The sequence below is a fragment of the Anabrus simplex genome, chromosome 1, assembly GCF_040414725.1.
Source record: "Anabrus simplex isolate iqAnaSimp1 chromosome 1, ASM4041472v1, whole genome shotgun sequence".
Lineage (NCBI taxonomy): Eukaryota > Metazoa > Arthropoda > Insecta > Orthoptera > Tettigoniidae > Anabrus > Anabrus simplex.
In genome coordinates, this window is record NC_090265.1 from 1,013,940,560 (window position 1) to 1,013,954,850 (window position 14,291).

General features: G+C 38.5%; 1 protein-coding gene across 1 annotated transcript in view; it reads right to left on the minus strand.

The window, feature by feature from the left end:
* MED14 (mediator complex subunit 14) overlaps window positions 1–14,291 on the minus strand; it is a 286,657-nt gene that overhangs the window by 157,643 nt on the left and 114,723 nt on the right. The window contains exon 12 of the mRNA XM_068225329.1: window positions 1,890–2,049. Coding sequence (XP_068081430.1) covers window positions 1,890–2,049 — 160 coding nt within the window. The remainder of the gene's footprint in view (window positions 1–1,889; window positions 2,050–14,291) is intronic.

A 14,291-nucleotide genomic window follows, 5' to 3' on the forward strand; every position in this document is an offset into this window, starting at 1 on the left:
GGGTGTCGTCTACTTTACCGGCTGTGTTAATGATACTGATTCTAACCCAAGGGGTACTTCTTGAGCAAGAAAAAGGTGATAGGTCGGCTTACAATCGAGTAAATGTAATAGGCTTTCTCCTCATCAATCTTCTCAGTCCCCAACAAGCTTGTTTCTGCTTCACAGCTTCATTAGGAGGGTGGGCTTCAACATTCATTCACGGGCCATCTTGAGAGATCTTCAGTCTTGATGCGGGAAGTGTAGGAAGGGAAAATTCTAAATTATCATGGAGGGAATTAGATATTTTTCACCAATAGAGCATTTCAAAAATGTCAAAAACATAGCAGATGTAAGGTTTTTCAGGCGTTTGCTCTATTAACCAGCGTTTTGTATTAGGTCTGACACTAGACTCATCAGAGTGGGATGTGTCAGACCCTACCCACTGATGCTGGGGTGTATGCAGCTAAACTTATCAGAAGCCCTTTTAAGAGGCACAGTCTGATAACTGCATACGGGAGATAAATCTTCACAATGGAATTATTGCCCGCCTAGCAATTCCGAATGGAAAAATTCTAAATTCCCATGGAGGGAATTAGATATTTTTCACCAATAGAACATGTCAAAAATGTCAAAAACATATCAGATGTAAGGCTTTTCAGGCGTTTGCTCTATTAACCAGCGTTTCATCTTAAGTCTGACACTAGACTCATCCGAGTGGGATGTGTCAGACCCTACCCACTGACGCTCGGGTGTGGGATGGTCTCGGTCGATGTATCGCTGCACGTCTTCAACCCCCTAGGACACTTCAGGTGCTCCGACAGGCATTGGTGCAAGAATGGGAGGCTATACCCCAGCAGTTGCTTGACCACCTGATCCAGAGTATGCCAACCCGTTGTGCGGCCTGTGTACGTGTGCATGGTGATCATATCCCTTATTGATGTCGGGGTACATGTGCAGGAAACAGTGACGTTTTGTAGCACATGTGTTTTGGGACTGTTTTCCCAACTTATCACCAATACCGTGGACTTACAGATATGTTTCGTTTATGTTCACTATGTGCCTATGCTATTAGCGCCAGTTTCCTTTTTCCTGTATATCCTGTGACCATACGTGTCATACCAAGAATGAAGATCTGTCAAGATAGCTACTCAATGAGTGTAAAAGCTTGCACTCGCGATGAACCTGGAAAGCAGAAACAAGATGATCGGGTGCTGAGAAGGAATGGGATTGATAACGAGGGAGTTTATTTATTTGGAGACTGTCCTTGTCCTTTTGTCTTTTTTAAAAATTTGTTCCTTTACTATTGCTTTCTATTCTGAGCTGACCTCTTACTGTGTTTGGCCTATTCATCCTACTTTCTATTTAGGAATAAATTGGAAATTATTCAACAGGTAGACATATTACCCACCTGGGACTTATTGATTGATTTATTTATAGATGTAATCTTCAATGTAAACCTCTCAATGAAATCATCTTATAATTTCACCTACACTGATACTTTGTAAAAAATAAAAGCATTATTACAATTTTTTAAATGGCAGATATCATCACATACCACTTTATCAGCAGTGTTACTAATTCAAACTGTATGTGGTCAGCAACCAAACTGTAGCTGAAAGTAACCCTTATAAAGGCTTGTTTGTCATACAAGCAGAGTAGGTATGACACGACTTGTTAAAGTTTGTGTGCCTGTATAATGCAGAGATACAATGTAACCAGAAACAGACGAAGACTACCAATTGTAACCAAAATAAAATATCACAAGTTAATCAGTAGATCCAGTATTTAAATTCTTTGTTTAAAAAATGAAATTAATTTCTATGCATATTATCAGTGATTTGATACAACTTTATGATACAAGATCATGATAATTACATTGGCATTCAATAAACTACTGAATTCACACATACCAAAATCACATTAGGGTGTCGATGCAGTCGAACAAATATACGATGCCGGCCAATCTTTGACATAGGGTGATCAGGATGATAGAGAAGAGGTAAACGTTCATGGGGTGTAGCAGGCAAGTGTTGAAGTGTTTTCTCGCAACGTCGTTGAGTGATCCAATACCTACACAAAAAATAATTTACAATACATTCGTTACTAAATAATTTATTACACTGAGTAATGGAGGCTTTATATTCATTTTCCATAATATCTGAGCCAAGAGAAAAAACAGAATGCTGAGGGGTAGGAGACCGTATTATACCACCAGCAGAGGTGCCAATCTTTGAAGAGGGTTATCAGTAATCCTATTATTAACTTGCACACACTTCACCACCTCAATTTTTTTTTTTTTTCTAAAGCCAAAACCAAAGCATAGGCTCATTTCCTCTTTGCCTTCCTGACAGCAATTTATTCTATGTCATACACAATAAAATTTTGCATATTACATGTCTGTTCCGTGATAAAAAATTCTTTGTCGCTTTTTTGCACCCAGCAGCTGCTTTTCAGTGTAGGTTTACTTGAAAGCATTTCATCTTTCGTCTTATGAACCGTAAGCGATTCCAGTGTAGATGTGCTTAATGTAGGCCTGAATTTTGTCTGATTTTTCATAACAACACTGAAAACTCTTTCTGTGGGAGAGTTACTGTGAGCAACTCTTAATATTGCAAATACACCATTACTTAAGGTTTTATAATGTAGTATCCGACCTTTCATTTACAAGTTCTGTAAAGTTGCCCCAGTTTACATCAATTAGGTCCATGTACAATATATATACAGGAAAGTACCACACTGGTAAACTGCAAATTCCTCTTCAAGTTTGTCATGTTCACTTTCCTTGACCAAACTTTGGAAGCTTCAAACAAAACCTTCATTCTAAGAGAGATGTTTACAAGTTCCAGCATGCTGAAAAAATTCATCATCAAAGGGAAATTTCCAAATAATGTAACTGCAAGCAGCCAGAATTATAAAACATCTCTTCATGACAGTTGTTCCCTTCAGGTATACCCTGGTGTCTGTTCACTGCCTTTTTGGTACTTTCTCTTCTTGAATTCAACACTCAAAAAAGGGAGGTAGATTCTGACTGACTGACTGACAGACTGACAGTTGCTACATGACTGATCAAATCAGACCAATAGATCAGTTAAAAGATATATGGCTGGAGTATCTTGTTGCAGAAATAAATTCACTGAAAACCTTCTCCGTCCATAGGTAACATATATTCCACAAGCAGTTTTGTGTATTTACAATACCATACAATACAAGTAAAAATATAATAATGTAGGAAAATCACCTCTGAATCCTGATGTAGAATTGTTGCTGCATGCCATAAAACTGCCTAGCAAAACATACTAAAATATTTTTCTTAATACTTTGAAGTTAATTTAGCCAAATATAACACACTGAATACAGGAAATGTACTCTAAAGAAAATAGCTAAATAGTTGTGCCTATGGGTCCTGTAAAAAAATATTTTACAGTTTCAAACTGTTTGATGATCTTATTTTTATGGTGGGGCCCACTACTACGACTGCCAGGTGTCCCGTATTCTAATACAGGATTTCCCATATTTGAAGGTATGAAGTTGTACTGTCCCATTCAACAGCATACATGATCCCCATTTTTCCCATATTTAAACAACTCACTTCTACCATGGTTAACATGATCTATTTACAGTAGCATTTACTGATCCTGCATTTCAGTTCATTATTCTTCATCTAGCGATTCTGCACTATCATTGAAATGTGCAGTAAGAAAGCGAACCGGGGGTGCTCAGCACAAGCATGGGACTTGCAAGAGCAAAGTAGATAGGTTTATGTCAATGCAACACTTAAAGAAACCTTGCCTTTTAATGAAGCAATAATTGAGCTTGAAAGAAATAAACTTATCATTGTTAAAACTTATACAATGTCAAAATTGCGATGCAAGTTAATCTGTAGGAAAGATTATAATTTATTTTCAAAAGCCAAAGTAAAGTCATTAATAGATCAACTCCTTCTAAACCTTCAGAACAAAGTGAAATCTAACCTAAAGAGCTTTTACAAAGTAGCAATAAATTATCTGGAAAAAGTTTATGACTTCAGTGATGTTACAGTACAATATGCAACAAGCTTACAATGGCAATAATTAAGACATGACTATGTTTATAAAACGAGCGAAGCGAGTTTTATAATCTCCGTACGAGTGTCTTAAATATCATTATAGGCGAGTTGTATACGACTGTTTATGCTCGATGATAAGTATAACTCAAATATTCATAAATTTCTGTCGAGATGTCGCTTGACAGTTGAGTTTACTGAACAGAGTACAGAGCGTGTGCGCTGGGTTATTAATTTTCCGCGAGTGGATCAGAGACCTTCACAATGTCATATGTTTTGAAAGCTTTGATAAAAGGTTATCATAACCTAGCTTTATTTCAAATACAAATTGTTTATTGTAGAGTTGAAGTGAAGGTGCATTGATGATCATATGTGTGTCCGACATATTTGATTTTATTGTACAGTTGGTGAAGTGAATTTGCAAGAAAGTGCTGTGTGGCTGGGTATATTGGAAGTAGAAGATGCATTGATTTTAATGTGTGTGTCCAACATATCTGATTTTGGAAACAAGTGCGAAGCTAGTGCGTTGAGCGCAGGTGCGATCCTATCCTTACCTAATTGGTAAAACAGTTGTATCATAATGAAAATCTGAACTCTGATTGGTGGAGGACCTGTATCATAATGAAAATCTGAACTCTGATTGGTGGAGAACCTACATCATAATGAAACTTGAACTATAATGAGCCTCATTAAGATTCAGTTTTCTGGCATGTAATATTTACATTTCGGCATCGTCGAGCATAAATTTTTTAATGAAAATAGAGGCTTTACATTTGAAAGATGTTACATTTTCTGGTTTTGAAAAATGATTCATTCTTTGAAATTTACTGAAATTTGTGCAGCTTTAAATTTGGATAGCTTTTGTGATGAATATTCTTTCCATTACATTGAATTACATGATGTTGGTGCTAGATGTGCCTGTACTCATGCTGATACTGATAGTGACCAGAGTTGTAATGTGAACTCAAAATGGGTGAAATATACTAATGTTGGCATCTTATGTTCTAAGTATACCTGGCTCAAATGCATATGTTGAAAGAGTTTTATTCAATTCTTAAAAACAAATGGAATGATGAAGAAAATAGGTGTTCACCAACTCTGATTAAAGATCAGAATGTTTCTTTCCAGGCTTGTGTCAATGTTATACACCTGTCAATATCATATGTTATGTACACATGTTATGTGACTCTCTTAGACTGATTCTGATGGTTCGGTCAGCTTCCGCTTCGAATGCTAGCGCTGTGTTACGTCCGGGGAGCCATCTGGTGACGAATGAACATACCATTTCCACTTCTTCGTCTTCTTCTTTTATGACCACATAGGATCACTTTAGTCAGTCCGTCGTTCAGGTCTCTTTGAAGGGATTGTTCAGGCTTTGCAGTCCTCCCAGTACTTCTTCAGATGCTCCGATCTTCGTGCTCTTTCCTCAGTTGAAAATGTGCGTGTTGTTGGTTTGTTTTGTGTAAGGGTAAAGCGGAGGTTTGTATTCTTGAGTTTTGTATTCAATTTTATCTTATTTTTGGTGTCTTCTGTTGTAAGGCCTATTTCCTTCAGATCCTCTCTTACTTCTCTGATCCATTTACATCCTGTTGTGGTATTTTTTGAGACGAGATTGTGTTGTACTAGTTGTTTCAGAAGTCTCGAGTCCTGCATCCTCATGATATGTCCAAAGAATCCCAGTCTCCTCTTACGCATAGTATCTGTAATGGGTTCTAGCTCTTTGTACACGACTTTGTTAGGTATTAACCGCCACTGTCCATCTTTCTGATATTTTTTGTTGATACAGGTTCTTCCAATCCTCCTTTCAATTTTCTGAAGTCTGTCAGTCTTTGATTGTTTATTCAGGTAAAAGAGTGTTTCGGCTGCATATGTAGCTTCCGGTTTTATAACTGTGTTGTAGTGTTTTATTTTTGTATTTATTGATAGACATTTCTTTTTGTAGATATCCCATGTTAATTTTTGTGCTTTAGCTAATCTATTTGTTCTTACTTGGATTGAGATTTTTTCATTTAAGTTATGTGTTATTACTTCTCCAAGATATTTAAACTGAGTTACTATTTTGATTTTATTACCATTTATGGTGACTTCTTTTAGCTGTGTTGGTTTTTGGGGCATAGTTTCTGTTTTTTCAAATGATATTTTGAGGCCAATTTTATTTGCAATGTTTTGAAGTTCTGATATCTGGGTTTTTGCTTCTTTTATGTCCACTGCTAGTAATGCTAAATCGTCAGCAAAACCCAGGCAATCTGTTTTGATTTTTCGGCCAATCTTTATTTTGGGGGGACATTTTCTAAACCATTCCCTCATTACCATTTCTAGAGCACAGTTAAATAATAGTGGTGAGAGCCCATCTCCCTGCCGTAGTCCAGTTTTAATTTCAAATGTCTCTGATGTTTCACCCCTAAACTTCACTTTTGACTTGGTATTGGTGAGAGTCAATTTTATCATGTTTATTAATTTGGGGTGTAGTCCAAGGTGTCTTAAAATTTTAAACAGAGATTCTCTATGGATGCAATCATAAGCTTTCTTGAAATCTACAAATGTTATCACCATATCTCTGTTTCTTCTCCTGTTATAGTCCATTATCAACTTAAGACTCATGATCTGATCAGGACAGCTCCTCCAGGGTCTGAAACCTCCTTGATATTCTCCTAGTTCTTTCTCAAGTTGTAAACTTATCCTATTAAGGATGATTATTGAAAATATTTTGTATGTTATGTCTAGGAGCGAGATTCCCCTGTAGTTATTAGGGTTGGTTTTGTCCCCTTTTTTGTGCAGAGGATGAATGAGGGCTGTTGTCCAGTGTTCTGGTAGTTCTTCTTTAATCCAGATAGAGACAAGTTGTTGATGGAGGGCAACTTTTGCTGAGGTTCCTGCATATTTCCAGATTTCCGCAAAGGTCTGATCTTCTCCTGGCGCTTTGTAGTTTTTTAATTTATTCAGAGCTTGGTAGACTTCCTTTATTGTGGGGGGATTGATGTTTTCTGGTGATGTTTTTATCGGGGTGTTGGTGTCCAAATGAAGGAGTTCTGTAGGTTCCTCACAATTTAAAAGCTTGTTGAAATGTTTAGCCAGAATTTCTGCATTGTCTTTATTGTTATGGGCCAGCTTACCATCTTCATCCTTCATCAGTAGGGTCGGGGGTTCATATTTTTGGAGCTGCTTTCTGAAGGTTTTGTAGTAGTCCCTTGATTTAGTTTTACTGAACTGTTCTTCAATTAACTGCAGGGTGTCCTTATGATGTTGTCTTTTTATTCTTCTTAAGACTTGGGTAGTTTCTTTTCTCTGTTTTACTAGCTTTTGATAGGATATTTCTGTCTTTTGGGACTGATGTAATAGCCATGCCTGATGTCTTTTCTCCACTGTTTCATCACATTCACTGTTCCACCATTGGTGTTTTTTACGTGGTTTAATTGGAGCTAGGTCTTCTGCAATTTGTTTAAGGTTGTGTACTAAGTCTTCAAGTTTGTCTGTGATTTTTATTTTTCAGTTGCTTTCTGGTAATTTTTGTTGTTGATTAGCTGGGTAGGATCTATTTTTCTTTTAGTTTTAAGGGCTTGCTTTTGTTGTCTCCTCTTGGGAGTGAGTTTAATTTTAATTTTAACAACGTAGTGATCTGAACCTGTGTCTATTCCTCGGAGGACTTTGACGTTATAGATCTCTTTGTGGTGGTATTTGTCCATGCAGACGTGGTCCAGTTGCCATTCTCCTTTAGTGTAGTCAGGGTGTTTCCATGTTTTGAGTTTTTGAGGTTTCCTCTTAAAACATGTAGATTTTGAGATTAAATTATGGTTTCTACACAGGTCAACTAGTCTCTCTCCATTTTTATTTGTTTTCTTGTGTGCTGGCCATTTTCCGATGATGTCACGGTATTTTCTTTCTCTGCCTAGTTGAGCGTTGAAGTCGCCTATTAATAATTTTATATGGTGTTTGGGGATGTTATCTATGGTCTGGTCCAATAGGTCCCAAAATTCTCCTGTTTCCTCCTGGTCTTTTGAGGAGTTGTTTTTATCATTAGTGGGAGCATGGGCATTTATTATAGTATAGATTTTATTAGATGCCTTTAAGGTGAGCGTTGAGAGTTGTGGAGACTGTGATCTGAATTCTTGAACTGAGTTTATTATTTTAAGGCTGACCAAAAATCCTGTTCCAAATTGTGGGACATTTTTCATCACTCTCTTCCCGGGTATACCTTTATAAAGTCTGTACCCTTGAGATTCCAAGGCATCCTGGTCAGTGTTTCTAATTTCCTGTAATCCCATGATAAGAATTTTGTGTTGGTCCATTATGTCGGTGATCACTTTTAGTTTACCGGTTTGCATGAGTGAGTTTATGTTGTGTGTAGAGAAGTATGTTATCTGCTTTGGTTTGATTCTTGATTTTGTCTCATTCGTGTATGTAGTACTGGGGTATTTCCGTGCCTCCGACTTCACGGTATCTTTCAGGTGGCAGCCGACCGTATCCGAATGCTGCCTTCTCTGAACTCTTGGTTCAGCCGCTGGAGTATTCCTTAAAAGACCTTCCATGGTTGACTGTCAAGGTGTCACCTGTGTGGGACTAGGTCCCGAATTACAACTCTGGATGTGATCCAGTGAGGTGATAATGAGGCCGCTCCTCTGGAGTACAGACGCCTTGTGCAGCCGCCCCTAACCTGGAGAACAGACGCTGCATAATGGATTCCAGTGGCATTTCCTCCACTGTGGGGACCATCACCCCACCCAAAGGGGCTCATTCGCCCGAAGCCGTTGGCCCCCTTAGGGAGTCAGGTTATTTCCCGCCGCCCAACACTCGGCGTTGGCAATTTTACAGCTGGGTGCCAGACCAGCAAACCCTCCTCCTTTCTCATTCCGGACTTGGGACCGGACAATGGCGGAGTTATTTCCACTTCTATTATAACGTATAATTTCAAAATCTCATTGTTTAAGGAGCCTTTCTCGTGGACAGTCCGTATTTCTTCTGATGACGCAGAGCACAGTTCTCTGCGAAACGTAAAGAATTTCACCTTATTTCCTTGACACGGCATTAGCCCAAAAGCCTATATCATGTCTATAAGTACAGGCCGTGAAAGCATCAATGGCAACATCAGAGATTCAAGTCTCACTTAATTTTGATCATAGTTGTCAGAAATTTCATGACTTGATTAAGGGAGATTCAGCATTATTGATAAAGGCTAAAAGTGAAGAATATTGGTTTTAAAGCTTTTATGTAAAAAATGAAAGAGTAAAATTCTGTTAAAATGTTTGTGCCTACAATGTCATTTAGGTACATTATTTTCTTGAGCAAATGCTGCTATGTTGTGTCGACATGACATGTCGCTTATTGGCATTTCAAAAACCTGACAACCCTACTCACTACAAAATATGTGTCAAAGCTTCCCACTGCTCGAGAACTCAATTAGTAGACTGAAGAAGCGAGAGCAAATGGGTACCGACATATTTCAACATTTTGTGATCCGCTGTGCTATAAATAGCATAATATTTTTTCAATGTGTTTTGCCTTTTAAAACTTTTATCAAGATGGTAATGTAACTGAACCAAAACGTTCTTTTCATCGACTGGTAATTGGGCTGCTGGTTTTTGTGTGCAGATGTGTATCATCATCATCATCATCATCATCATCATCATCGGTTTGCCCTTCCAGCGAGCCGGGTAGGGTGTTTGAAAACGAGCGTCTTCCAAAGTTCCCTATTCAAAAACATTTCGTTGTCCAAGACAGATTCCCAATTCCATCCTCTTCTCTCCACGTCTTCCCTCAGTTGGTCCATCCATCTTCTTCTTGGTCTTCCAGCTGGTCTTCTACCTGTTATTCTCTTTTCCAAATAAGCACATGGTAACCTTGTGCTATTCATTCGTTTAACACGCCCAAACCATTTAAGTCTAGATGACCTAAGTCTTTCCTCCATCGATTCATTTAGACCTAGGTTAGATCGGATCTCATCATTTTTCACATGATCAAGTCGGGTCTTTTGGAGGGCAGTTCTAAGAAATTTCATTTCACAGGCTTGAATCCTACTATAATCCTTTGATGTTAGTGTGCAGGTTTCCAGAGAATATGTAAGGATAGGAATGAAATATGACTTGTACAGGGTCATTTTTGTTCTTTGTGGGACTTTCTGATCCCATAGTAGGTGTCTAACGATGCTGTAAAAGTTAGAGCCTTTGGTTACTCTGTTTGTTATTTCTATCTCAGCTCTGTTATTACTAGCGATTACGCTTCCTAAATAACTGAATTGGTGTACTACTTCAACTTGGTGGTCCTGTATTTTTATGTTGCATTCTGTATAATGTCTGCTGATTTTTAATGCTACTGTTTTTGATGGGTTCAATTTCATTCCATAATCATCAAACTTCTTACACCATGCATTCAGATTATTTTGCACTCCCTCCTCTGTTTCATCCCATATTGCCACATCATCTGCAAACACCAGAGCCTGAAGATCTTTATTACCTTTTCCTTTTAGTTCCTTTAAAATGGTATCCATAACTGCTATGAATAGAAGTGGTGACAAGGCACTTCCCTGTTGTACTCCTTTGATTGTATTGAACCATTCAGAGTGACCATCTCCAATTCTGACACAGCTTTTACAATTACTATATAGCATTTGGATCTTCCTAATAAGGTACTCCGGTACACCAAGTTTTCTAAGACTTTTCCAAACAGTTGATCTAGGAACATTATCATACGCCTTTTCAAGGTCCATAAACACAATAATTAGGTCTTTTCCTCTTTCCCAGTGTTTCTCTGCCAACATCCTCAAAGCAAATATCAGATCTGTTGTGCTTCTTCCAGGTAGGGACCCTCTGCGGAGGCAGCCCTACCCAGGGAGTGGCGCCCCTGCCTATGTGAGTCCCAGAGCACACTGACCCGGTGTGTATCATCTGGTAAGGGTCCCAGCTCAGGGTTACGGGTGAAGACCTCAACGGCAGTGAAGGCGGAGATGAAGATCATTGGTACGGCGGAACTGGCGGAAGAGGCATCCTTGCTTTTTGAGATAGTTGGTGTCAGGTCAGAATATATTCTGCTATCGTATGCGACAGTAGACGGTACTACCTGCGACTGTCTGGCCGAGGGTCTGGCGGCCGATACCAAACCAGGCAAACTAAGGGAAAACCAATAGCTGTGAGCAGAGGAGTTTTCCCTTAGAAGATTGGATAAGATGAGACCTTTGTGTGGGAAATAACACATAAATTCATCAGCTGCTGCCTTGCAGTAAGGCAGGGGACTGCCAAAGGCTAAGGGAGACCACCCTGAAAGAAAATCCTCTAGTACGTTAGGCCTAGCAAGTCAGTACAGGAGTACAATGCAGTTGCTTTCAAAATGAAAACGAGCCTCGGAAAGAATGTGTATCAATGACAAAAAAAAAAAAAGCACTCGTACATTTTTCTCCGCTACACGGAAAAGCATAGAATCTTGGATGTTTTTGGGCTTAGAAGATGAGAGTGAATAATAACATGTAACTAAGAGCTTATGTTCTAAAAGCAACATAGAGATGACACAACTGACTTACTGCATATAGATGAAGAACACTGGTTACCATGGTTACAACATTGTTAGGAAATTGATGACGCAAATTCCAGACAGACCCCAACACAAAATTCATGTTAACATAAACAGAAGAATGCCTGTCCTTCACAAATTTGGCAACACCTTTATTTGCCCCTATCATTGTGTATGCAATGTCACATGAAAAAGAAATTAAATTTTCCCATGGAATGCCTAGAGAAGACAATTCACTATTGATAACAGAGAAAATTTTCTCACCTGTGTTATCATTCTTTGGTAACAATGACTACTTGACCTATTTGAGCACTGAAGACAGAAACAACTATAGGATAAAGTTTAACTATTTGAATCTGTACTACCATCAGTAGCCAAAGATGAAGCAAGAAGGCATGGCCATTCCTTTGCATAACTGTCTCAGTATTTTAGTAACTCTGGGACTGGTATCTTCTTAGAAGTAGATGCAATTTGACAATTGCTATACTTCATTTTACAAAACCAATAACTTCTTTTAGAATGAGTAGAGTTACTAGAACTGTAACACACTAAAGTACCATCCACTTTCACACACACAAGGTGACATCACGTGCACCAATAATGTATTAATCCTGAAAATGAGAAGGTAAATTCATGTCCTGTGTCTGTTGCACAACACTCAAATACGTCTGCATTTCAGTTCCCAATATCCAGGTTTACCAAACTCTCAGCGATTCATCAACTAAACACTCAATCTCACAACAGGAACACCCCGACTATCCCCGCATATACTGCCAAATGGTACACCCATTTCATGGTAGGCGCAGCGCGGGTCTGGAACTCCATACCGGATGAGTCGCGGCACCTGATGTCCGGCTCCTTCTTTAAAAACCAGCATAAGAAATATTTACTACAGTAGAAACTCGATAATTTGAAATTGGTTAATTCAAAATCCCACCTAATTTGAAGCAGCTCTCGTTAGCAGAAGAATGAGTTACGGTTTTGATGTTATTTAAATTGTTTAATTCGAAATGTGGATAATTCGTAATTCAAAGAACATATGTCGGTCCCATTACTCCATTTCAGACTTTTAATTCAAAACTGCCTTTACATTTTAAAAATTAGTATTTTACAGAGCAATTTAAATTCAAAATTTATCCACGTCATGGTAGAACGCGTCTTCCAGAACGTGCTGGGGTAGTACCATCACTCACTTCGGCGTGTCTACAGCGTGCTTCATATTTGCTGAGTTCGAGTAAAATCATAATTCTTTTATATTCAGTGTTTTAAGGAATGCTACAATATCACATAGCAGGCAGTGCGTGGAGAAGCAGAATATGCAAACAGTGGCGATGCCGACAGTTGTCAAAAAAAGCGTGACTCATGTAATCAATTCATACGCACCAAAAAATATTGTCAATGCCGATGAAACTGCATTTTTTAAAATGGCAATCCCAAACAGACTTATGGTTTTAAAGGAGAGAAGTGCCAGCCAGAAAATCGTACAAGGGTGTGGGTCATTATACCTTATTTGCACACTGGAAGCAAGAGACTTCCTCCCCTCGTCATAGGAAAGTTCGATAAGCCACGGTGTTTTAAGGGCATCAGGCACCTTCCGTGCAAGTGCAAGGCATCAAAAAAAAATTCAAACAGTACAGTAATCCAAAAAATAAAGCATTTGTGCAGGGGAGCCAGCATAATTTGTCCTCGTCTTTGAATCGTGTTTATTTTTTCTTTTGTGGCGTGAGGTTATGTTTGCCAGTAATTTATCCAACTGGATTATTTGAATAATGTAAATGCACCTTATTGGATACATTTCGGAAATCGTTTTCCATGGCGTTTGAAAGGTTTAAACTGTGAATCAAGGTGATTGAATGCATTAATGGGTCTTAGAATACTTTGTGACACGGCAAGGGTTGGCATTTCTGAATTTTGAGACACGTGCTATGGCGGGAAATCGTACAACAGTAGTCACTATACTGTGTTGTAATGCAGACAGAAGCGAGAGCCTTTCTCCCCTCGTCATAAGAAAGTTTGATGAACCACGATGTTTTAAGGGCATCGGGTACTTTCCCTGCAACTACAGGACATCTAAAATGCATATAGTACAGTAATCCAATGAATAAAGGACTTGCACAGGGGAGCCAGCATAGATTTCTCCTTGTCTTTGAATCTTGCTTCTTTTTTTTTCCTTATGTTTGTCAGTGAGTTATCCAAGTGGATTATTTGAATACTGTAGATGCACCTTGTTGGATACATTTTGGAAATAGATTCTTTCCATGGCATTTGAAATTATTTTTTTTTTGCTCAGGGGCTTTACGTTGCATCAACACAGATAGGTTTTATGCGACGATGGGATATGAAAGGCCTAGGAGTTGGAAGGAAGCGGCCGTGGCCTTAATTAAGGTACAGCCCCAGCATTTGCCTGGTGTGAAAATGGGAAACCATGGAAAATTTGAAAGGTTTAAAGTGTGAATCAAGGTTAATTGCATGCAGTGATGGGTCATAGAATATTTTGTGACGCAGCAAGGGTTGGTGTTCCTGAATTACAAGTTGGCGGTTAATTCGAAATCACGTAATTCTAAGTCTGGTTTTTGAGTCCCAATGGCTTTGATTTAGCGAGGTTTTACTGTATCTGTTTAGCTGGGGACTGTTCCCACTACTGTTAAAATTATTATTACAATTATTGGCATATTTATTATTATTCTTATTAAACTGATTAATGTTGTTCCTTGCAAAAACAACTGTAAAGCTAATTGACAACATGTTAAGTAAACGACTATTTCTAGTTCAC